The sequence below is a fragment of the Pelophylax lessonae genome (genome assembly GCF_965119305.1).
Source record: "Pelophylax lessonae genome assembly, chromosome: 3".
Classification (NCBI taxonomy): domain Eukaryota; kingdom Metazoa; phylum Chordata; class Amphibia; order Anura; family Ranidae; genus Pelophylax; species Pelophylax lessonae.
In genome coordinates this window covers 87,164,297-87,191,413 of record NC_138770.1, presented here as the reverse complement: position 1 = coordinate 87,191,413, position 27,117 = coordinate 87,164,297, and the positions used below count along the sequence as shown (strand labels likewise).

Below are 27,117 nucleotides of genomic sequence, written 5' to 3'. Positions count from 1 at the left end.
TATTTTTGCTTTTAAATGTAAATGAGAGATCTGAGGTCCTTTTGACCCCAGATCTCTCATTTGAGAAGACCTGTCCTGTTTATTTCTATTACAAGGGATGTTAACAAATAAGGAAAAAAAACATTTAAAGCGCCGCGTCCCTTCGAGCACGTGCACAAAAGCGAGCGCATGCACAAGTCACGCCCACATATATAAAAGGTGTTCAAAACACACATGTGAGTTATCGCCACGATCATAAGAGCGAGAGCAACAATTCTAAAACAAGACCTCCGCTCGTCGTTCATGGCGATTTTTAAGTACCGTAGTTTGACGCGTTTCACGCTAATGTCAGAGCTTGAGTAGCGCTGACCTTAGCGTGAAACGCGCTACCTTTTATGTTCCTGTCATACAATTCAATTAGCTGCAAGTACACTATTCAAGTACACCATTTTAAGTACAGTGAAGAGATATTGCAGGAAACTGAAGAGATTGAATAGATACTGCAAGAAATTGGCTTGGCGTTTGCAACTGACTCATCTGTATTTTTTGCTGGCTATTGCTTGAGAAGGGGAAAGGAATTTGGTCAGGTGTTTGCTATTTGCATTTGCTAATGAGACTAGCCCATTAAGGTGTTACAATTGTTGCTGGGGGAGGAGCTGTGAAGGAGTGTGTATATATAGAGAAATACTAATTAGCTGGCCTAATTCAATTAGCTGCAAGTACACCATTTAAGTACACCATTTTAAGTACAGTGAAGAGATATTGCAGTAGATAGTCAGGAGGTAGGCTGGAAGGTGGAAAACGAAAAAAAAGGTAAGATTTGTTTGACTTAAATTTACAATTTATTTTTTTTTCTCCTCTTTAAAATGGCAGACTTGGTTCAGTGCAGGAATTGTTGTGCATTTATTTCATGTTCCACTCTTTGGAGATTCGGATGCTGTCAGATCTGTAGGCAATTCTCCTTACTGCAGCAGGAAATTGCATTTTTTAAATCAGAGATATTTAAATTATCTGTTAAACAAACTCCAGCTGGGACTGCTGCAATGCCACTGCCACAGAGGACCACCAGAAATGGCAGATGGGTTACTGTAGGTTCTGGAAGACTTAGATTAGTGGATAGAAGACAAGTCCCACAGTCGGTGGTTCTCCAAAATTCATTTGCAGCACTCTCAGAATGTAAGGACAACATGGATATGGACTCAAGCACAGAGGGTGAGAAACCATCGACTCCTATGTCTAATGTATGCAAGACTGCAGCCAAGGACAAAAAAGATAAAGTGAAGTCTCAAAGGAAGCAGCTGTTGCTGGGTGATTCAATCATAAGAAGTGTGGAGCTTAAAGAAAATGGTTTTGTGAGATGTCTCCCTGGTGCTACTACTGCTAGGCGAGATAGAAGACGTATTATTAATATTGTTAAGCAAGCAAAGCAGGAAGGGGACGTGGATGTTCTTGTCCATCTAGGGACAAATGACCTGGCTTGCAATGAAGTGTCAGAGGTGAAAAAATCTTTTATCACACTTGGAAATGACATACAGGATTTTGCATCCACCATTTCATTTTCTGAAGTTCTGCCTGTGCATAATGTTCAGAATGATAGGCAGAGGCGCATAAAGGAGTTCAACATATGGCTTAGTAAATGGTGTCAAGAGCAAGGATTTGGCTTTGTTTCTCATGATAGCTCTACTTGGAATAGAAAGGAACTGTACAAGAAAGATGGTTTGCATCTTTCTCTCAAAGGAACAAATGTACTTAGTGAACAACTCCAAGAATTTGCGAAATAGTATTTAAACTAGGAAGGGGGGGCAAAAGAGTGAAAATACAAGAGTCCAATTGCCCCCCGAAACAATGCCAGAACAGGTCAGAAGCACAGAGGTTAAGAAATGATAAGCTCAGAGTCCTGTCTACAAATGCTCGCAGTTTAGGTAAAAAAATCAATGAACTTGGGTCAATAATGGCATCTGAGAATGTAGATTTAGTGGCTGTTACGGAGACATGGTTTAATGAAAGAAATGACTGGGACATAACCATACCAGGGTACTCTTTATACAGAAGAGACAGAGAAGGCAAGAAAGGAGGAGGAGTGGCCCTGTATGTGAAAGATAGCATTAAATCTAACCTAATACAAGTTGGTGAGGCCAACATAGAGTCAGTTTGGGTTACGTTGCAGTTTGCTAATCATGCAGTAACTCGTGTAGGTGTGATATATAGACCACCTGGTCAAGTTAAAGAACTAGATGATCTACTAGTTGAAGAAATAGCTAAAATGACAATGAAAGGAGAAGTTATCATTATGGGAGATTTCAATCTTCCAGATATAAACTGGAAAACCAAAATAGCAAGTTCTACCAGGAGTACAGATATTTTAAATTCCCTACTGGGGTTGTCTCTGCAACAAGTGGTTGAGGAGCCAACCCGGAGGGAGGCCATTTTGGATTTGGTATTCACAAATGGGGATTCGGTATATGATGTCATTGTAGGCGAAACCTTGGGATCTAGTGATCACCAGTCAGTGTGGTTTAATATAAGAACTGTGAAAGAGTCACACCACACAAAAACAAAAGTTTTAGATTTTAGAAAAACAGACTTTTCAAAAATGAAATTAGTCATAAATGAGTCCTTATCAGACTGGAAAGGATTACATGGAGTCCAGGAGAAATGGGACTACTTAAAAGGTGCATTATTGAAGGCAACAGAAAATTGCATTAGACTTGTCAGTAAAAGCAAAAAAAAGGAAGAGACCACTGTGGTACTCAGCAGAAGTGGCCCAAATCATTAAAAATAAAAAGCTAGCATTTTGTAATTGTAAAAAAAACCAGAGCAATGAAAATAAGGAAATCTACAAGATTAGGCAGAAAGAGGCCAAGCAAGTTATAAGAACTTCTAAAGCGCAGGCAGAAGAAAAACTAGCTCAGTCTATGAAAAAGGGGGATAAGACATTCTTCAGATATATAAATGAAAAAAGAAAATTAAAACAAGGAATAACTAAATTAAAAACAAAGGACGGAAGGTATGTAGAAGAGAATAAAGGGCTAGCCGACTGCCTTAATGAATACTTCTGTTCAGTTTTTACAGAAGAAAAAGAAGGAGAAGGACCTCCACTTGAAAGGATGACTAATGAATCATTTGATGCATGTGTCTTTACAGAGGAAGACGTTCTAAAATTGCTGTCTAAAGTGAAGACAAATAAGTCACAGGGTCCTGATGAGATACACCCAAGATTATTAAAAGAGCTTAGTGGTGAGCTGGCAAAACCATTAACAGATCTATTTAACCAATCATTAGTAACAGGAGTCGTCCCGGAAGATTGGAAATTGGCAAATGTCGTGCCCATTCACAAGAAAGGTAGTAGGGAGGAATCGAGCAACTATAGACCAGTGAGTCTGACATCAATAGTAGGCAAATTAATGGAAACCCTATTAAAGGATAGGATTGTGGAACATCTTAAATCCCATGGATTGCAAGATGAAAAACAACATGGGTTTACTTCAGGGAGATCATGTCAAACAAATCTTATAGATTTTTTTGACTGGGTGACTAAAATAATAGACGGTGGAGGTGCAGTAGACATTGCATATCTAGATTTTAGTAAGGCTTTTGACACTGTCCCACATAGAAGACTTATCAATAAACTGCAGTCATTGAGCATGGACTCCCATATTGTTGAGTGGATTAGGCAGTGGCTGAGTGACAGACAACAGAGGGTTGTAGTCAATGGAGAACATTCAGAACAAGGTCATGTTACCAGTGGGGTACCTCAGGGATCTGTACTGGGGCCAATTTTGTTTAATATCTTCATAAGTGATATTGCAAAAGGCCTCGATGGTAAGGTTTGTCTTTTTGCTGATGACACAAAGATATGTAACAGGGTTGATGTTCCTGGAGGGAAACGCCAAATGGAAAAGGATTTAGGAAAACTAGAAGAATGGTTAGAACTCTGGCAACTGAAATTTAATGTGGATAAGTGCAAGATAATGCACCTGGGGCGTAAAAACCCAAGGGCAGAATATAGAATATTTGACACAGTCCTGACCTCAGTATCTGAGGAAAGGGATTTAGGAGTAATTATTTCAGAAGACTTAAAGGTGGGAAGACAATGTAATAGAGCAGCACGAAATGCCAGCAGAATGCTTGGATGTATAGGGAGAGGTATAAGCAGTAGAAAGAGAGAAGTGCTTATGGAGGCCATATCTCCAGAAGGATATAGATACTCTAGAGAGAGTTCAGAGAAGAGCTACTAAACTAGTACATGGATTGCAGGAAAAAACTTACCAGGAAAGGATAAAGGACCTTAACATGTATAGCTTGGAAGAAAGAAGAGACAGAGGGGATATGATAGAAACTTTTAAATAAAGGGAATCAACTCGGTAAAGGAGGAGAGCATATTTAAAAGAAGAAAAACTACCACAAGAGGACACAGTTTTAAATTAGAGGGGCAAAGGTTTAAAAGTAATATGAGGAAGTATTACTTTACTGAGAGAGTAGTGGATGCATGGAATAACCTTCCTGCAGAAGTGGTAGCTGCAAATAAAGTTACATACATAGTTACATACATAGTTACATAGTAGGTGAGGTTGAATAAAGACAATAGTCCATCCAGTTCAACCTGTGTAGGTGTGTGTGGCTGTAATCATCTCACATACCCCTGAATGTTCTGATCCTTGAGATGTAAGTCTAAGAGTCTTTTGAAAGCCACCATACTACCCGCAGAAACCACCTCTTGTGGTAGAGAATTCCACAATCTTGTAGCCCTGACAGTAAAGAACCCCCACGTTGCCTGAGGTTAAAACGCTTCTCCTCTAATCGCATTGTATGCCCTCGAGTCCTCATGCAATCCCTTCGAATGAACAGCTTTTTTTCTAAGCTGGGATCCCCATTAAGATATTTATAAATTGCTATCATGTCCCCCCTCAGACGTCTCTTCTCCAGGGAGAATAAATCGAGCGATTGTAGACGCTCTTCATAGTCAAGGTCCTCCAATCCCCTAATTAGTTTAGTTGCTCTTCTCTGGACTCTCTCCAGCTCCAACACATCCCTCCTGAGGACTGGCGACCAGAACTGGACAGAATACTCCAGATGCGGTCGGACCAGAGTTTTATAAAGTGGAAGGATTATAGTCTTATCTCTGGAATACATTCCTTTCTTTATGCATGCCAATATTCTGCTGGCTTTGGCAGCTGCCGCTTGACATTGCATGCTGTTGCCTAATCTATCATCAACCAAGACTCCCAGATCCTTCTCCATTTTTGATTCCCCCAAGGGTTCCCCTCCTAACGTGTATTGTGCTTTTATGTTTTTAGTCCCCAAGTGCAAAACCTTACACTTCTCCACGTTAAACCTCATTTGCCATGTCGTTGCCCACTCTGTAATTTTGTCCAGGTCATTCTGTAGGATATCTGCTTCATGCTGTGCAGTTATTGCTCTGGCCAATTTTGTGTCATCTGCAAAAACTGATATCGAACTACTGATCCCGACCTCAATGTTGTTTATGAATAAATTGAACAAGGTTGGTCCCAGGACTGAGCCCTGGGGCACCCCGCTTACTACCTCAGACCAGTCTGAGTATGCGCTGTTTATTACCACTCTTTGGACACGCCCTTTAAGCCAATTCCGTATCCAAGAGCAAACCCTGCTGTCGATACCTGCAGATCTTATTTTATAAATTAAGCGCTTGTGGGGAACTGTATCAAACGCCTTAGCGAAATCCAAGTACACCACATCCACTGGTCTCCCCCTATCTAGCTCACAGCTCACCTCCTCGTAAAATGTTAATAGATTGGTTTGACAAGAACGCCCATTTGTAAACCCGTGCTGATTACTGCTGATGATGTTGTTGTCTTTAGCAAACTCTACGATATAGTCCTTTATCATCCCCTCCAGAAGTTTACATACTATTGATGTCAAACTGACAGGCCTATAATTTCCCGGGATATGCCTCTGGCCCTTTTTGAATATCGGAATCACGTTAGCTTTCTTCCAATCCCCTGGTACATCTCCTGTCCTAATACTGTCAGCAAAGATCAGGAACAGTGGTCTGGATATAACCTTACTGAGTTCCTTGAGTACTCTCGGATGTACGCCATCCGGGCCTGGTGATTTGTTTGTGTTGAGTTTATCAAGCCTTTCCCTGATTTCACCCTCTGTTAGCCATAGTGGCAAGTCCTGTGTATTACTACTAACCAAACAGTCATGGTCAGTGTACCCCTCCGTTTCCTGTGTAAAGACTGACGAGAAAAAAGCATTCAGCACGGTTGCTTTTTCAGTGTCCTCTGTAACCATCCTCCCATCATTGTTAATTATGTGTGCAATATGCTCTGCCCTAGTTTTTTTGCTGTTGATATATTTAAAGAATTTCTTTGGGTTTTTTTTACTATCCTCCGCTATTTGTCTCTCAAAGTTGATTTTAGCCATCTTGATTTCTTGTTTACTTTTCTTATTTGCCTCCTTGTATTGCTCGAAAGCCGATACTGTGCCCTCTGATTTATACTTCTTGAAGGCCAATTTTTTTCCCCTAATAAGTTTTTTGACGCTACGGTTTAGCCAGCCAGGTTTGGCTTTGTCTCTTCTAAATTTATTTCCCATAGGAATGCACTGCAAGATGCCTTTGCCTAATATGTTCCTAAAGCATTCCCATTTTTCCTCTGTGGTCAGGGATCCCAGGGTTTGGTCCCAGTTTACCCTTTCCATCAATGAGTACAATTTTGGAAAGTTTGCCCTTCTGAAGTTTAGGGTTCTTATGTTCCCCACTTGCCTTGTTATATTGTTATTTATACTAAATGTGATCATCCTGTGATCGCTAGAGCCCAGATTGTCCTGGACTCCTACCTGCGAGATTAGGTCTGGGTCATTAGTGATCAATAGATCCAGGACTGCATTTTCTCTAGTCGGAGAATCCACCAACTGTGACATGTAATTATCCAGTAAGGTTTCCGTGAATAGGCGGGCCTTCTGTGAGTGTGCAGTCCCCTCGTCCCAGTCAATGTCGGGATAATTGAAGTCCCCCAATATGACGACTGATCCCAATTTTGCCACTTTACTCATTAGTGCTAAGAATTCCAGCTCTACCTCCTCCCCTTGGTTAGGTGGCCTATAGCAAACCCCCACAATTACTTTCCCCTTTTCTCCTTCCCTATGGAGTTCAACCCACACAGATTCTAAATCCATGCTCATCCCATCCGTAATGTCACTCCTTTCTATCACCTTTATATTGTTCTTGACATAGAGACATACCCCTCCCCCTCTTTTTCCTACCCTGTCCTTCCGGTACACCGAATACCCTTGGATATTGGCCAGCCAGTCATGTGAGGGGTCGAACCAAGTCTCTGTTATTCCCACAAGGTCTATGTCCTCCTCATGTACCAATATTTCCAACTCATCCATTTTATTAGCTAGTGAAGGAGTTTAAGCATGCATGGGATAGGCATAAGGCTATCCTTCATATAAGATAGGGCCAGGGACTATTCATAGGATTCAGATATATTGGGCAGACTAGATGGGCCAAATGGTTCTTATCTGCCGACACATTCTATGTTTCTATGTTTCTATGTTTTTTATTTTTACTATTTTAATTTCATACTATTTTTTTTTTACAATTTTCTAGGAGCCCCATCAGGGGGCTTTGGTGAAATGTCAGCAGGGGGAATCTGAGCCTCATGAGGTGATTAGGGTGCCGGCACACCCCCTGCGCACCCCTATGCATGTGTGGTGGAAGACTGCAGAGGAGGTTCTGCAGTACTAGTCAAGGTAGGAGGTTCATAATGGATAGATGCAAACATGCATAAACATGTCCACAGCACAGGCACCAACTTTTACTCTGTCCTCCTTTCTGCCATTTTATTTTTACTGCCACTGTGCAGTTTAAGTGCTGCTTATCTTCAAAATGTTTTTGTTGCATTGCATATTCAGGTCAAATATAAAACCAATTACAGGCAGGGAGGGTTATAAGCAAGATAGGATCTGTAGAATGGTTCTTAAGTTGAATTTGTTTGTAGGTCGGAACAGGTAAATTTTTTAAGTGTAGTTCCAGCCAAAAAAAATAAAAATTTTAAGTTTTTTGGATAGCAAAGGGAAGGTTTAACACCCCTGTGACTTTTGTTTTGCTGTCTGTACCCTTGTTCAAAAGATTGCACCTCACTTTCTGCCCCTTTGACAATTGGATTTTGAAAATTTTGGGTTGTTGTGGAAACAAGGATTGGTGATAAACCTTCAGTGGAGACACCTTTTTCCCATGATGACTATTACATGAGCGAATTTCCCTTCCTAGGTGAAAGGAATATGGACCTTGAGCCGTAGCTCAACCATTTTGTATAAAAATCATTCTATAAGATTACTGTATTCTTAATTTATGTATTGTGCATTAGATTTTTGCCCATGCAGTCCTTTATAAATACATTGTTATGGGTTATAGACTTAGTGGTTTTCACAGAAATATTATTTTTGAACGTTCCAGACAAGTTTCGATCTAAGTGAGATCTAAGTGAGACCTAACAGTCTAGTTTTTCTGTTAACTTCCAAAAGTCCTATGACATGTCATGTATAATCTAAATACGTAGTCTGAGGGACACTGGGCGCATTTTGTCTTTCAATGTTTTCCTATGACAATATTTTAGTATATAAGTTTGTAAGAAATAAACGGATATTAGGTCCTTCTGAACGAACCTATGCTGCCTGTGTATTGAGTTTTATCAGAGTGGCCTCCAGGCCTTCAGAGTCCAGAGCCCAACCAGGTCGAGTGCACAAGTATATTGCTTGGAGCGGTTAACGCCAACACTAGGGGTAGATTTCCTCTTACTCCCTGTTGTCTCCCTCCATTTCTAAGTAGGTGTCATTTGTAAGTCAGATGTTTGTAACCCGGGGACCGTCTGTAAATCTTTCGAACCTTCTGGGATTCAGAGGACCATTTACAAGAATTGAATGTCTTTATCTTACTCCTCCTGTTGAACAGTTTGAATCTGGGAAGTAATGGGGCAGTATGTAGTATATATACACTAAATTATTTGTGGTGTTGTGCTTTTTCTTTGGTTGTAACCTTAGAGTTCCCTGATACACATATTTCACAAAAATAACTTTCTGCCCCCGTGACAATTGGATTTTTGAAAATTTTGGGTTGTTGTGGAAACAAGGATTGGTGATAAAGCTTCAGTAGAAACACCTTTTTCTCATGATAACTCTTACAAGAGTGAATTTCCTTCCTAGTGGTAGATTTCTCCTCCGTTTCTAAGTAGGAGTCGTTTGTAAGTCAGATGTTTGTAACCCGGGGATTGCCTCTAAATCTAACGAGCCTTCTCGGATTCAGAGGACCATTTACAAGAATTGAATGTCTTTATCTTACTCCTCCTGTTGAAACTGGGAGGTAATGGAGTGGTATGTAGTATATATACACTAAATTATTTGTGGTGTTGTGCTTTTTCTTTGGTTGTAACCTTAGAGTTCCCTGATACACATATTTCACAAAAATAACTTTCTGCCCCTATGACAATTGGATTTTTGAAAATTTTGGGTTGTTGTGGAAACAAGCATTGGTGATAAACCTTCAGTAGAGACACCTTTTTCTCATGATAACTCTTACAGGAGTGAATTTCCCTTCCTAGGGGTAGATTTCTCCTCACTTCCGGTTGTCTCCCTCCGTTTCTAAGTAGGAGTCGTTTGTAAGTCAGATGTTTGTAACCCGGGGATTGCCTCTAAATTTAACGAGCCTTCTCGGATTCAGAGGACCATTTACAAGAATTGAATGTCTTTATCTTACTCCTCCTGTTGAAACTGGGAGGTAATGGAGCGGTATGTAGTATATATACACTAAATTATTTGTGTTGTTGTACTTTGTCTTTGGTTGTAACCTTAGAGTTCCCTGGCCAGGATACACATATTTCATAGAAAAAAAAAAAAACTAGGTCTTATGCAATGTGCCCTTTGTTCTATTGCAGGTTAAATAAAACCTGATATCACCTTAATACTTTTGAAATTGTGAAGTGGAACGCCATTGCACACTGAGCGTAAATGAGAATCATCTAAAGGCTGAAGTTTGTCTCAAAGGTGGCTTTTAGGTAAGACTTTTAAAGTGCTCTTATAGTTTAGAGGTAGGCTGTCATTATATTGTTTATGATTTAACAGCTGGAAATAGAGATTAATTATTTGACCCATGCAGAACAAGGCAGATCGGAAGTAGGCTGACTTGCAGAGAGAGTGGACACCTGTAAATAACTGCTCATCTGGTGGACACAGTCTTCATATTATAGCATATACCATATACCATTACTACGCAAGCCATGCTTTAATTTAATGTTATTAAAAATTTGCTTGCCTTTTCAATCTGCAGCTGCTGCAATTTTCTGTGAAAATCCAATGCAATATGGCAACCTGGTGCTTTGTACCTGGCTGGGGTAGAGAACACCCCCAGAAATATCATTACCTGCTTATGTGATTAACTCAATTATTTTTCCAGAAAGTCTGTACTAAGGCAAGTCGAGTTTTAGGCATTCCCTGCAATAGGAATTTCAGTTTTGGTGACAAGGGGTAAATACTTCCAAAGAGATGTAGACCCTGCTGAGAGTCCACCAGTTGATATTTGAAACCAGTTGAGAATCTGTAATTAGTCTGGTGTAATGAAAGGTAGGAACCTGCTTCAACATTTATTAAAATCCCTGCAATGTATATTGATCACCCAGAGGGGGGTAACTTTTTTCTCAGAAAAAGTAGAGTTACTCTTTAAAATCCATTATTTTTTCCGATTATTTTAAATGATTGGCTTGTACAAAGTTTTGCTGTAAAATACATTGCCTGTCTTGGATCAAAAAGGAAATGAATGACATTGTTTTAACAGCAAACTATTTAGAGAAAATAGAAGGTCTGCATGAAAAAAAAAAGCTCTCGACAAAATGAATGCTTTAGTGGCTTTGCGAGTATGAAAACTCTGTTATTTAGCATGTAATGAGAGTTTTCTATAGTCTGGGTTCAATTACTTTTTAAACTCAATCTTTCAAAAACTGAGCTTAAGGTATTTCTTCCTCTCATGTCCCTTCCCTTGACTTTCCATCAAGATCACTCCTTGTTACCTCTCACCTCGGATATTACAGCTTTTTTTTACGTTGACTTACCTCTACACTGGCTATCCCACCCTTCAGTCTACCACAAATGCTACTGACAGACTCAATAACCTTACCAACCACTTTTATTGTCAAATATCTCTTAGCATGCTAGCAACTGGTCATTTTTTGATGTTTATTTGTTCCATAAGCATGGTTTCATTAGTGTTTATTATTCATCTCAAAATGTCCCCCAAGCCATCTCCTCTTCTCCTTCCAAGACCTCCTGCCCTCTAGCTTACTCATCACCTTTTCCAATGCTCACCTCCAAGACTTCTTCAGAATCTCTCCTATCCTCTGGAACTCCCTACTCTAGTTTCTCCATGTACTGTTTATTCTGCTGTGGCCACTTTTAGATGATTCTTAAAAACATATTCCCTCAGGGAAGCCTATGCCGCTTCCACCTAAAAAATCTGATTCTACTTTTTCCAGCAGCTCATCCCTCATAGTTATTACCTTTTGCACTACTTGTCTCTCCTTTTTAGATTGTAAACTCTCATGAACTGGGCCCTCGTGATCCTCTTGTATAGATTTGCATTGTGCCTGTACTGTCTCCATTTATTTTGTAAAGCTCTGTAGAAAAGCATGGTTCTATAGAAATAATTTTCCACACTACCAGCGGGTCCGGTAAGCAAGGAAAATGACTGGGAAGCGGCTGGAGGGGGGGGCATCTCTCCCGCCACCTATAAGGGTGTTCCCATAGCAAATCCACTGCTGGGAATACCCTTATGTGAAAGAGGACGGCCGGCAGTTTAAAAAAATACCGGGGTTATGGCTGCTATCTGCTGCCATAACCCCGGTATTTAACGTCAAAATACCGATGTAAAACTGCGGCGGGTGGTCTGGAAGTGGTCAATGTGTGGTCCTTTCAGGTCTACCCTCCGCTGTTAGTGCCCACATGCAAGGTCCCTTTAAGAGACTGGACCTTGCTGCCTCCTCTCACAGTTTAGCTTAAGCATAGAATAAGAACAACCTCATTGTGCAACACATTAAGATGTTTTCAACCATTTATTATAGTTATAATGCACTCACAGAAGTATAAAAATGTCTCTGTACAGTAAAACAGCAGGCTCCTGCCACGCTTTCGATCTCGCGTCCAAACTAGAAGTGACATCATTGGCTCCACCCAATGCGTTGCGTCACTGGTCACTTGACTTCCTCAGGGTAGCTTGTGAGCTGGCACTGTGCTTAGTGGCAGATTGGTGGCACTTTGGAACAATTTGGCACTGGAACATGTTGTATCACTACCAAAGATTTGTGTACTTTATTTCACAAAGGTAAAACTTGTGGACCATTGACAGTTGATTTGTTATTATAAGACATTTAACTTTGTGGGTGATAAGTAACACATGGCACACATATATATGTCTGTTAACCACTTTTGTATTAATCAAAATAAGTTGTTTGGTATATTATATGATATTGGATTTATTAATTCTATATTCTGTTCACATTTTGGAGTAGACGGGACTGGAGCTTTGTACATGTAGCATACACAGCACTAATTCAGTTCATTTCATTTAAAGGGACAGCGCACCAATGTAATACACCTTATTTTTTTAGATCCTTTAGTGTGCTTAATGGTTGCAGCAATTCCACATATTTATCTTTTAGTTCATCCTGTTAGCAGCAAATGAGGTTATCCTGAACCATCTATAGAAATCTTGTATCCTCTGCATTTACTTAACGTTATACTCTATTTGAGTTATCTGGGTTTGAAACAGGTTTACTTTAACTGCAGCATAGCCTGTTTTTTTTTGTCCTGCAGAGGTTCCCAGGTTACATGAGTAGCTGAACAAATTACAACAAATCCATTGGCACGTAAAGCAATTTGCATATATCTATTTCAACTGTGTATTTAGCTGTTTGCCAGTTCAAATCGGTGCTTTGTTTGATGATTTTTTAAGTTTGTAACCTGACCAACATTTCTTTTCTGTCTTGATCAGACTTTGCTGACACAATGAATGTCCCAGACCCAATTACAATGGTTCTATCCATTATTCTCTGTGTGTTTCTGGCCATTGTATTTTATGGATGGAAAAGAGGGACCCCCAACTTTCCTCCTGGACCCACTCCTTTACCGATCATCGGAAACATGCACATCCTAAACATGAAGAAGCCGTATAAATCATTTCATGAGGTAATAATGGCATCTACAGAATATGCTCAAGAAAAGGACCAGACGCAGTTGAAATAATTTTGAGGTCTCAGGGAACCCTGGGCAAAAAATTACATATCAGGTCAAAGTACATGATCATTAGGTTGTAGAATGTTTTAAATAGAAATAAAGAAATTACCATAACTAGGGTATTTGACACCCAAAGTGGACTATTTTACAACACTCCCCTGCTCTGTGCAGCAATAGTAATTAAATAAAATAAAAATAAATAAATAAAATAAATAAATACATAAATAAGAAAAGAAAAACAACCTTTGAAAGTTGTAATGCCCCCTTACTTTGGTGGTCTATGGAAAAAAGCCCCCTTTACACTCATAAGTGTGAAAGTGACCTATTACATTGGATATCAGTGGGAAATTGCCCCCTTACATTGGTGGTGATTGTAGGTGGGAGATCGATCTTCCACTTTGCACTGCTTGAGGAACCCCTAGCAACCTCTAGGTCAGGGATGGCAAACCTTGGCACCCCAGATGGTTTCCCATGATGTTCAACTACTCAGAGTGCATGAGCATCATGGGAAATGTAGATCCAAAAAATATGGGGTGCCAAGGTTTGCCATCACTGCTCTAGAGGAATCCTAGGATTCCATGGAACCCTGGTGGACAAAGCCGCCTTGTGGGCGTGGCCTACTGCACCCATACACATGGAGGTATATTTTGCACAGAATGTTCCAATCAATGCAGAGGCTGCAATCATGTGCAGAATTGAACATTAAGGCAGCTTCCCGTCACATAGCACAGGTCTCATACGTGTCCTATGTTAATGCTTTCCTTCCCGTACCCAGTGATCAGGTCTTAGACCTCCGTAAGGCCGGTCTGCTACCATTAACCAGAGGAGACGGACAGCTAGGGAGGGAGTCAGAGCACTGACCCCCTCACTACCAGAGGACTTGTCATCCAAGCAGGTACCACTCCAAACAGCTGATTGCTACAGTGCCTTGCGAAAGTATTCGGCCCCCTTGAACTTTTCGACCTTATGCCACATTTCAGGCTTCAAACATAAAGATATAAAACTGTAATTTTTTGTGAAGAATCAACAACAAGTGGGACACAATCATGAAGTGGAACGAAATGTATTGGATATTTCAAACTTTGTTAACAAATAAAAAACTGAAAAATTGGGCGTGCAAAATTATTCATCCCCTTTACTTTCAGTGCAGCAAACTCTCTCCAGAAGTTCAGTGAGGATCTCTGAATAATCCAATGTTGACCCAAATGACTAATGATGATAAATAGAATCCACCTGTGTGTAATCAAGTCTCCGTATAAATGCACCTGCACTGTGATAGTCTCAGAGGTCCGTTTAAAGCGCAGAGAGCATCATGAAGAACAAGGAACACACCAGGCAGGTCCGAGATACTGTTGTGGAGAAGTTTAAATCCGGATTTGGATACAAAAAGATTTCCCATGCTTTAAGCATCCCAAGGAGCACTGTGCAAGCGATAATATTGAAATGGAAGGAGTATCAGACCACTGCAAATCTACGAAGACCTGGCCGTCCCTCTAAACTTTCAGCTCATACAAGGAGAAGACTGATCAGAGATGCAGCCAAGAGGCCCATGATCACTCTGGATGAACTGCAGAGATCTACAGCTGAGGTGGGAGACTCTGTCCATAGGACAACAATCAGTCGTATACTGCACAAATCTGGCCTTTATGGAAGAGTGGCAAGAAGAAAGCCATTTCTTAAAGATATCCATAAAAAGTGTTGTTTAAAGTTTGCCACAAGCCACCTGGGAGACACACCAAACATGTGGAAGAAGGTGCTCTGGTCAGATGAAACCAAAATCAAACTTTTTGGCAACAATGCAAAACGTTATGTTTGGCGTAAAAGCAACACAGCTCATCACCCTGAACACACCATCCCCACTGTCAAACATGGTGGTGGCAGCATCATGGTTTGGGCCTGCTTTCCTTCAGCAGGGATAGGGAAGATAGTTAAAATTGATGGGAAGATGGATGGAGCCAAATACAGGACCATTCTGGAAGAAAACCTGTTGGAGTCTGCAAAAGACCTGAGACTTGGACGGAGGTTTGTCTTCCAACAAGACAATGATCCAAAACATAAAGCAAAATCTACAATGGAATGGTTCACAAATAAACATATCCAGGTGTTAGAATGGCCAAGTAAAAGCCCAGACCTGAATCCAATCGAGAACTGAAAACTGCTGTTCACAAGCGCTCTCCATCCAACCTCACTAAGCTTGAGCTGTTTTGCAAGGAGGAATGGGCAAAAATTTCAGTCTCTCGATGTGCAAAACTAATAGAGACATACCCCAAGCGACTTACAGCTGTAATCGCAGCAAAAGGTGGCACTACAAAGTATTAACTTAAGGGGGCTGAATAATTTTGCACGCCCAATTTTTCAGTTTTTTATTTGTTAAAAAAGTTTGAGATATCCAATAAATTTCGTTCCACTTCATAATTGTGTCCCACTTGTTGTTGATTCTTCACAAAAAATTACAGTTTTATATCTTTATGTTTGAAGCCTGAAATGTGGCAAAAGTTCGAAAAGTTCAAGGGGGCCGAATACTTTCGCAAGGCACGGTATAGCTGTTTTTCTTTTTGGTTACCCATGGCAAGTACTTCCTCTTCTTAGCCTTAGTAGGTTAACCTTAGTAGTGGAGTTACACGTACCCCATAGTGCTTTAACAGACCCAGGTTGTTTAGGGATACGCCAAGACCCAAAATGCACCCCCTGAATAACGTCAGACAAGGCTCAAAACAGCTTTTACTGAGAACTCAGCAGAACATGTGTAAAATGTATAAATGTCCTTCTCCTAACTATACCTAACTGTGGCTGCCCCAGCATACCTGCAAAGATCAAATCTTTTTGGGGAAAGTCCAATATTGGGAAAACTCAAGTAGAGGTGTCCATTACCACAAGTATCCTAATGATTTTGGCACTCCGATGGTGGACCACAGGTCTCAGAAAACTTCAGCAAGGCTCCTGTTCTCATGTCTGTTTCTAGCCCCCCTAAGAGCTCTGTGAAGTAGCTGGAGATTACATGCTGTGTCTTTTCTGTGTCTGTTCCCATGCAGACTGCTCCCTGTGCAGTAGTGCCCTTCCCCCTTTTTATTTACAGGGAGAGAGGCAGAGCCCAGAAAATGCGGAAACTGCAGATACAGGTTTGACCCTTTACCAGCCTGGGCCAGCCATGACTAACTAACTTATACTAGGCAACTCACCTACAGCCTGATCTAGGCAGTCTGTGCCAAATGATATGCTTATTTCCCATTAAAAAAGGAACATATTTATGCAGACTTTAATGCATAATTATTTTTTGACGGTTTTAGCAGACCGGGAAAACAATATACAATGGCATCAATTTACAAAAACCTAAGACATGCTATGCTATGATTACTGTGTATTATTTGCTATTTTTTTCTATTACTGTGTATTATTTGCAATTTTTTAAATCTATTTGCTTTAATTCACTGGAGCTTTTATTGCATGACATATAAATTAACCTTATCTATATGTCTATATGACATTATCTATTTTTGCATCTTTATATATATATATAAATCCCAACTGACAAAGAAAGTTGCTTGGGTTTTCCAAGATTAAAGTATACCTAAACCATGAAATGCAACATATTAGAATAAAAATGTAATATATTGTAGCTTATTCTTTCTCAGATATTGTGGCTGCAGTCGTTTTTTTTTTTTTTTTTTAGACTTTTTGTTTATTAATTTTTACCTGGTGGTCCTACCAGTAACACAATTTTTGTTTTAGCATGATATCGCTCACTAAATGTACTGTATATATGAAGTAGCAGGGTTGTTGCCCTAGTAAAGGAAGTGTGTTATAGCTACAGAACACCATCACCTTCCCCTTATCTCCATAACATTGGAGGGGAGGGTGTTATGTAGTCAACAAAGCTAAATTGGGCAGGTCTCAAAAGCTCACTGGACATATACAATATGTACTGTATGTCCAACTGTATATAGAGAGTTGACAAAATGTTAGCAATTAGCTATGTATGAAGTTTTCTTTCATACTTGTTGAGGTTCTTCCTCAGCTACATCCTATGTGCATACATGAGATCCATATATTTTGATAATATAAACCTTGATGCCCAAAGAGCCATATGCAGCCTCTGTAGCAGTTAAACAATCTGGCCATTCCCTCAAGTATGTCTGCAGTATCTGCTTTAGTATTACATATACTGAACATTATGTGCCACTTGTTGTGCTTCAAGGACCACGTTATGCACTAACATACCTCCTTTAGCCCTCTGTCTGTGCATCCAATATGGTCACCTTCTGCATAAGCACCCTCCACAGACAGCTCAACTCTCCAATAAGACATGGCAGTTTAATCCAATGTAGTTTTACTTGTTAAAATTCAGTAAATTGAATGTTTACAGGTCATTTGAAGTGTAAAGATACAATAATCTTCCAAGCCTTATGCCTGTTATAAAGGCTGGTAGCCAACTGATTCCTCTTGTATTGTAAATGTATTGTCTGCCCTAATGATGTTGTAAAACTGTTGGAGCTATATAAATCCTGTATAATAATAAAACAACTGAGAGAACACGAAGAAGATGGGAGGGGGGGTCAATCTATGGACTAAACCAACTAGCAACAACATACAGGGAATCTGGATTATACCATTTGCAGACATAAATACCAAGTTATGGCAACACTGATTTTCCACTAAGTGTCAGCACAAAGATAATATACATTTATATCAAAATCCAATGTTACAGTGATTATATAGGATAAGGGTTCAAGAACAATAGCCCTTTAGTGATGTTGAAGGCCCTCTCTACTTTGGAAGTTGACAATCACTGATATGGACACTGTCATGTGGAGGTTGGTCTTGGTCTATTTTTGCAACAGGTGCAATATACCCTATTAAGATGACCAGATGTGAGCAGAGCTATTTTTTCTGCTACTGGGACCTGTTGTTTTATATACAGTATCTCACAAAAGTGAGTACACCCCTCACATTTTTGTAAATATTTTATTATATCTTTTCATGTGACAACACTGAAGAAATTACACTTTGCTACAATGTAAAGTAGTGAGTGTACAGCTTGTATAACAGTGTAACTTTGCTGTCCCCTCAAAATAACTCAACGCACAGCCATTAATGTCTAAACCGCTGGCAACAAAAGTGAGTTCACCACTAAGTGAACATGTCCAAATTGGGCCCCATTAACGATTTTCCCTCATTAGTGTTACAAGGTCTCATGTGTGAATGGGGAGAAGGTGTGGTAAATTTAGTGTTATTGGCTATAAGAAGATTGCTAAGACCCTGAAATTGAGCTGCAGCATGGTGGCCAAGACCATACAGTGGCTTAACAGGACAGGTTCCACTCAGAACAGGCCTCGTCATGGTCGACCAAAAAGGTTGAGTGCACGTGCTCAGCGTCATATCCAGAGGTTGTCTTTGGGAAATTGACATATGAGTGCTGCCAGCATTGCTGCAGAGGTAGAAGGGGTAGGGGGGGGTAAGCCTGTCAGTGCTCGAACCATACGCCGCACACTGCATCAAATTGATCTGCATGGCTGTCATCCCAGAAGGAAGCCTCTTTTTAAAATGATGTACAAGAAAACCTGCAAACATTTTGCTGAAGACAAGCAGACTAAGGACATGGATTACTGGAACCATGTCCTGTAGTCTCATGAGACCAAGATAAACCAATTTGGTTCAGATGGTGTAGAGCGTGTGTGGTGGCAACCAGGTGAGGAGTACAAAGACAATGCGTCTTGCCTACAGTCAAGCATGGTGGTGGGAGTGTTATGCTCCTGGTTCGTTAAAGGGGTTTCTAATGCTGGGAGGCGGGGTGGGGTTTATGAACATGTGATTGCCATGATTGGCTGTCACAGTGGTCACATGATCGGAAATCTCCCAATTGCTACTTGCCTTCTGTAAGACACTGGTACTCTCCCGACACAGGTTTGTTTACATTTGGTACGCAAATATGCGGTCTCTGCGTGTCAGGGCCCACCCGCCCGAGAGGCTGCATATTTGCATACCGCTGGCACAAAGAGGTTGAGCACAATGTGCACCCAAACTCCATCTGGTTGTATCAGTCACATTTACTGCATTTCCCTTGCCTTCCACCCCCTTGGTAAAAATAAAAGTTAAACATACACTGGTTAGGCCTATTATCCCTGATAAAAATTGTCTCACTACTGGCCAATTTTAAAGCATGTGTTACTGTTAAAACTACATGAAAAAGCTATTTTTGACTGCAATGATTTAGATTGAGGTGCTTTTGTATGTAAGCCATGCCATTTGTCGAAGAAAAACAAATCAGTTCCAGCCGGTGTACGCTATTTCTAAGACTGTCCATGAAAATAAAACTGTTCAGTAACATGCTTGTTGCCTAAAGTGGTTGTTATGCCACTATACTATGATCATGCCATCCCCTCTGTTATATAACGCTATGTGTCCCTGTGCTGTATAAATAAAATGCTGATTATACCTTATATCATAGCGTCTTCCGGCGCTCACGTGACTCCTTGGCTCTTTCCTCTGCCCGACTGACAGCAGGGCCGAGCACTCCCACTGATGTCAGCTGGGGAGGAGGGGAGGAGAGAAGAGAGAGAGTCGAGGTGTCCCGTGAGTGCCTTGAGACACTCTGATATAAGCTATAATTTGCATTTTTTTTGTATAGCACAGGCACAGGGACACTTAGCGTTATAGAACAGAGGGGAAGGCGCGATCTTAGTATAGATTTGAGTGCAGCAGGAAGGGAGGATTGTGGAGTGGATGGAGCTGACAGGCAGGGAGAGGAGGGGTGAAGGAGGACACAGGAGACACAGGAGAGCGGAGGGAGAGCTGTGGATGATGGAGGCACATAAACTGACCACTGTGTCAGGGCCCAGCAGCCATGATAAACCATGGTCAGTTTACAAGGTGGGAGGGGGTATAGCCAGGCAGGATCAGCCAGCTCTTTCAGGTGATACAGGGGGCCAAATTTACACAGCACAAGCACTGTGCTGTATGTATAACATGCTTTAAGGCACGAATCTTCAAACTATGGTCCTCCAGCTGTTGCGGAACTATACGTCCCATGAGGCATAGTTCCGCAACAGCTGATAAACCATGGTCAGTTTACAAGGGGGGAGGGGGTATAGCCAGGCACGATCAGCCGGGTCTTTCAGGTGATACAGGGGGCCAAATTTACACAGCACAAGCACTGTGCTGTATGTATAACATGCTTTAAGGCAGGGATCTTCAAACTATGGTCCTCCAGCTGTTGCAGAACTATACGTCCCATGAGGCATTGTAAAACTCGGACATTCACAGACATAGCTAGGCATGATGGGGATTGCAGTTTCTGAACAACTGGAGGGCCATAGTTTGAAGACCCCTGCTTTAAGGGAAAAAGATCCATTTTGTTATTTAGGGTAACAAACATTTTAAAGAATTTGTATATTCTCAATGTTGCCTTCAAAACTGCAAGAAAGGTTATGGTATTTCTTTTTCTACATTGGTACATGCTTTATTTTGAGAATTCTTTTTCCTATTAGTCCCAAAAATTGCCATAACTAACAAGATTTGCTTCCCTTAGATTTTAATGGGATTTGATGCTAAGTCCCTCTGCAAATCAAACCCCAGAACATTCACCCATCCCTATATACATTATTCAAAGATGTAACTTTTTTGAAATTTCTGCTTGGTTATATATTTATATTACTGACATCTGGTCCAATTACAGCTCTCTAAGAAGTATGGTCCGGTGTACAGTATCAAGATAGGAGAGGAAAAAATGGTGATCCTCTGTGGATATGAGACAGTAAAAGATGCGTTGGTAAATCATGCTGATGAGTTTTCCGGAAGACCGATGATTCCCCTCTTCGATGAAATCACCAAAGGACATGGTAATGTCACATTGTGACATTTTCTTTTATTTCCTTGACTTTTACCACTCATTTTTTCCTCTCTTTTGATTCTGATAAGTAAGAAATATTGTGTATTTATTTTATTTTTTTAACACCATTGTTTCAGTTGGTTCACTGGTGTGTTGTGAATGCAGCCCTGCAGGAAGTCAGGTTACACATGTTCATACAGTGGGTATAGAAAATAATCACCCCCCTTTAAAATAATCACATTTTGTTGCTTTACAGCCTGAAACAAAGACAGATACAGATTTTGTTTTATCCAGCTGTATTTACTCAGTGCAACTTATAACATCCAAGTGAAAGATAGAACACCAACATGTCAGAAAAAAATGTAAAAAGTACTCAAAAACAGAATCACTGAGTTTGAAACAGTATCACCCCCCTCCTCAAAATGACTTGCAAACTCAATCAGGTGTAGCTAATCAACTTCTCATTGGCACACAAAGCCATTTGACTTTCAACTGTGATCAGCTGTGGTTGATTAGCTCAGCACGAAAATAACTTTCCTGGAGCATTTCAGTCCCTGAAGGGGATCAAAAGATCTCCGGGATAAAGTTGTGGACAGGCACAAGTCAGGAGATGGGTAAAAAAAATGTCAAAGGCTTTATCAATGCCTAGAAGGACAGTCAAGTCTATTAGTAAGAAATGGAAGGCATTTGGTACAACACAGACCGTCCCTTGATCAGGATGTCACTCCATACTGGATGAAAAAGCCTGGAGGAAACTAGTCAGAGAGGCTGCCAAGAGACTCACAACAAATCTGAAGTAGTTGCAGGATTTTATGACAAAGAGTGGTCATTGTGTGCATGTGACAATAATTTCAAAAATTCTCCACAAATGTGGCTTGTATCGGAGGATTGCAAAAAAAAAAAAAAACACTCCTTAACCACTTCTGGACTGGAAGGATTTTCCCCCTTAATGACCAGGCCATTTTTTGCGATTCGGCACTGGGTTACTTTAATGGACAATTGTGCGGTCGTACGACCCTGTGCCCAAATAAAATTGATTTTTATTTTTTGTGCTATAAACAAAAAAACAGCGACAATTCTGAAAAAAAGAAAAAAACAATAATTTTCACATTTTGCTATATAACATTCCCAAAAAAAAATTAAAAATCAAAATTATTTAACATTTTAGGCCAATTTGTCTTCTGCTACATATTTTTGGTAAAAAAAAATTGCAATAAGCGTATTTTGATTGGTTTGCGCAAAAGTTATCGTATGTACTAACTACGGGAAAGATTTATGTAATTTTTATTGTCTTTTTTTTTTACTAGTAATGGTGGGGATCTGCGATTTTTAGCAGGACTGCGACATTGTGGCGGATAGATTGGACCCCTGACATTTTTTACACTTTTGTGGAGACCAGTGACTTTACTACAGTAATCAGTGCTAAAAATATGCACTGTTACAGTAATAATGACAGTGGCAGAAAAGGGGCTAACACTGTGGGTGATCAAGGGGTTAAATGTGAGCCTAGGGGAGTGATTCTAACTGTATGGGGGCGGAGCTTGTGAAATTATCACAGAGACCTGTGATCCTATATAGAAGAATCACAGGCGCTCTGTGATCATTCCAGAGAGAAAAATGGTCGGCTGTGTTTACAACAGCTGACCGTCCTTCTCTCTCAGCGGGGAGCGATTGCGGGTGGCAGGCAGAAATCGCAGCCACCTGCCCCGTGCATCGGAGTCCCCGCTGCTACGTTGGCGGCGCGGACTCGTCCCCTAGCTGCAGATGCACGACCGACGTATACCTACTGCTTGCTGCTGTATAACTGCGGCGGGCGGTCCTTAAGTGGTTAAGAAAGGCCACATGCAGTCACGTCTGAGCTTTGCCAAAGCGCACCTTGAAGATTCACCATATGGAAACAGGTGTTCTGGTCAGATGAGTTAAAATGTGAATAATTTGGCCTCAACACCAAATGATATGTCTGGCTGAAACCCAATACAGCTCACCATCCACATAACACCATACCTACGGTAAAACATGGAGGTGGTAGTTTCCTGTTATGAGGGTGTTTATCTGCAGCAGGGACTGGGATATTTACCAGGATAGAAGCAAAAATGAATGGGCCAAAATACCATCAAATTCCTGAGGAAAATCTGCTGCCTTCTGGCAGAAAGTTGTCTATAGGTAGAAGGTTTACCTTCCAATATGGCAATGACCCAAAGCACACAGCAAAAATGACCAAACAGTAATTGAAGGGAAAAAAAAAGTGAATGTATTTGCATGGATTAATCAGAGCCCAGACCTAAACCCCATTGAAAATCTGTGGAAGAACTTGAAGACTGCAGTCCACAAATGGACAACATCAAATTTAACTGAACTTGAGCAGTTCTGCAAAGAAGAGTGGGCAAATATTGCAAAGCCTAAATGTGCAATGTTAGTAGAAACATATCCCAACAGACTAATTAAACCAAAAGGTGGTTCAAAAAAATATTGGCACAAGGGGGTGATCCTTTTTCCAACTCAGTGATTCTGTTCTTGATTTTTATTTTTTTATCTGCCATGTTGATGTTATATCTTTCACTTTGATGTTATAAGTTTCACTGAGTAAATACAGCTAGATGAAACAAAAACTGTCTGTGTCTGTCTTCATGGGGGGGGGGGGGTTATTTTCTCTACCCACTGTATATATTGGACTTTTATTTATTTATTCGCTGCTATTTGAACATTGATTCTTCATTAACTTTTTTTTAAAGATTTTTATTGTCATATATCCAAAATCAAGGAGGAAGCCGTATATAGAGCTGAGATATGCAAATTATAACATGGCAAAGTATACCATGGCTGTTCCAGTACATATCAAGTTCTCACATAACTTTCATTATTATACGCATGAGAACATGAAGCCCTTTCTTTTCCTTTTTTTTCTTCTTTTATATAAACTATGAATATATATATATATATATATATATATATATATATATATATATATATATATATATATATATATATATACTGTATAAAGTAAAACAGAGAACATAAAAGGGTAAATTCCCTTCCTCACCTCATCTTATACATCATTGAACTATATAATCAGAGTATGCATATCAGGTTGTAGGCAGGCATTCAGCATCCAAGAAACTACCACGGACATCCTTCAAGGTGTCACTACCATTCCTCCTCTTCAAGGGCAGTCAGCTACCGTCTCTATAGATTCCACCCATTTAGCCCAAATTCTATTAAAATTTCTTAGCACATCCCCTTGCCTCGTATGGCATTCTATATAAGAAGACATTAGAGTTGACCAAAGATTTCCAGGCAGATAACGTAAGGTAATCCATCCTAATCCACTGTATTATAATTAATTTGTGAACATAAAAAAATGCCAATCTTAGAAGGGTTCTCGTACTGTTTTCCATAACCTCCACTTCAATAATTCCCAAAAGCCCAGTCAAGGGACTGCATATGTTTGGGAGATCAAAAGCGTCCCCTATAAACTGGGTGACCTATGACCAAAGAGGGCGGACTCTATTATACTCCCACACCATATGCAGAAATGAACCTTCAGCCATTAAACATTTATGACATATGGGGGTATCTCTCCGCCCCATTTTAAACAATCGAAGAGGTGTATAATACATTTGGTGAAGAAATCACCATTGAATCATCTTATCTCTGGCAGGAATTACCATATTCATATAAGAGTTAAGCACTTCATCCCAAAGTTCTTCTGTCAGTTCTGGTATAATATTGTGCCATCTCTCCCGAATTCTCTGTGTTTTTTTGCTTTCAACCCCATTTAAAATAGAGTAGTACGTAGATACTAATTTAGAGTGTTCAGGCTGCAACAGCAATTTTTCTAAGTTTGTATTAGCAATTTCAGTTGGATCAATTCTGAACTGATGCTGTGCTGCATGTTTCAGTCTAGTATATTGAAAACTCCAAGTGTTTGGTACTCCCATTTCAGCTTGTAGCTGTGGAAATGATTTGAGTCTACCAGTGCCATATATTTGATGGAGATATTTGATCCCAAACTGGAACTACCTATATCCATCTTCCAGTTTAAAAAAATTGTTCAATCGTGGGTTGAACCATAGTGGAGCATCAGGCGATAAATGTAAGGGTTTATCAGATATACGCTTAAGACATATTCCCAGGATACGCTTAGCAGTCTTTTGTATGGCCATACCCTCTGTTGTGGGTACCTCTCCTCTGTAAGAGAAACTCAGCAGAGCTTCAAAGGAGGACGCCACCACAGCTTCAGCATCTATTGACGCGTTTTTCAGTTACGGAAACATCTGCCACTGAATAATGCCAGATGTCAGTCAATTGCACCATATTGCTATGCAGATACTTTGGCTGCCCAGTTTGGGAAAGGGTTAATGTGTTTCTCTCCTTTCCTGTGGTTTTCTTGGGTTCAGCCCCCTGCTATGGATCTTTAAATAATGAGGAAAGGCTCAGTTAAACAGTCATGCAGGCGGGAGTTCAGGGGAAGGACTGCTGGACCATGTAGTCTTACCCCCCCCCCTTCTCTCTCCTGGAGCCAGGAAACCACCAGCATTGGACTTGCATTGAAGGACTTGTTACCTTGGAGAAGGTATGAACTTTGGCAGCCTTTATTAGGTAGTTAGTGTTGGACTTTGTTCATGTAAGGTGCATCATTGGACTGTACAACTGAATGTTCAGCTAAAGTTCCATTACCCAATTAATGCCTGGTCTGAAGTTTGTCCCAAAGGGGTGCTTTAAGGCACATGGTGTATCAAAAGAACAGGTCCTGTAACAACAATGGGGATGAAGAAGAGAAGCTAGAGTGCCACCAAAGAAGGGTTAACCATACAGAGGATTAGCAAGAAGTCGTGTCTAACATGTGGTTGCCACGGGTAACCAGGACTCACGGGTAACCAGGACTGGTGGCCGGTTATGGGTGAGGGGTTCTCTGGTTAGCAATGGGGCAGTGCTCTGACTCCCTCTGGTTAGCGATGGGGCAGTGCTCTGACTCCCTCTGGTTAGCAATGGGGCAATGCTCTGACTCCCTCTGGTTAGCGATGGGGCAGTACTCTGACTCCCTCTGGTTAGCGATGAGGCAGTACTCTGACTCCCTCTGGTTAGCGATGGGGCAGTGCTGACTTCCTCTGACTAGCGATGGGGCAGTGCTCTGACTCCCTCTGGTTAGCAATGGGGCAGGGCTCTGAATCCCTCTGGTTAGCGATGGGGCAGTGTTCTGACTCCCTCTGGTTAGCGATGGGGCAGTGCTCTGACTCCCTCTGGTTAGCGGTGAGGCAGTGCTCTGACTCCCTCTGGTTAGCGATGGGGCAGTGCTCTGACTCCCTCTGGTTAGTGATGGGGCAGTGCTCTGACTCCCTCTGGTTAGCGATGGGGCAGTGCTCTGACTCCCTCTGGTTAGCAATGGGGGCAGTGCTCTGACTCCCTCTGGTTAGCGATGAGGCAGTGCTCTGACTCCCTCTGGTTAGCGATGAGGCAGTGCTCTGACTCCCTCTGGTTAGCGATGGGGCAGTGCTCTGAATCCCTCTGGTTAGCGATGGGGCAGTGCTCTGACTCCCTCTGGTTAGCGATGGGGCAGTGCTCTGACTCCCTCTGGTTAGCGGTGAGGCAGTGCTCTGACTCCCTCTGGTTAGCGATGGGGCAGTGCTCTGACTCCCTCTGGTTAGTGATGGGGCAGTGCTCTGACTCCCTCTGGTTAGCGATGGGGCAGTGCTCTGACTCCCTCTGGTTAGCATTGGGGGCAGTGCTCTGACTCCCTCTGGTTAGCGATGAGGCAGTGCTCTGACTCCCTCTGGTTAGCGATGAGGCAGTGCTCTGACTCCCTCTGGTTAGCGATGGGGCAGTGCTCTGAATCCCTCTGGTTAGCGATGGGGCAGTGCTCTGACTCCCTCTGGTTAGCGATGGGGCAGTGCTCTGACTCCCTCTGGTTAGCGGTGAGGCAGTGCTCTGACTCCCTCTGGTTAGCGATGGGGCAGTGCTCTGACTCCCTCTGGTTAGTGATGGGGCAGTGCTCTGACTCCCTCTGGTTAGCGATGGGGCAGTGCTCTGACTCCCTCTGGTTAGCAATG

The 27,117-nt window shown here is 41.2% G+C and overlaps 1 protein-coding gene across 1 annotated transcript in view; it reads left to right on the top strand.

Annotated features, from left to right (window-relative positions):
- Positions 1-27,117, top strand: part of LOC309550374 (uncharacterized protein) — a gene marked incomplete at its 3' end in the record, with an annotated part of 214,372 nt that overhangs the window by 156,785 nt on the left and 30,470 nt on the right. The window contains exons 11-12 of the mRNA XM_082250769.1: positions 13,004-13,197; positions 20,918-21,080. Of these exons, the coding sequence (XP_082106895.1) occupies positions 13,004-13,197; positions 20,918-21,080 (357 nt within the window). The remainder of the gene's footprint in view (positions 1-13,003; positions 13,198-20,917; positions 21,081-27,117) is intronic.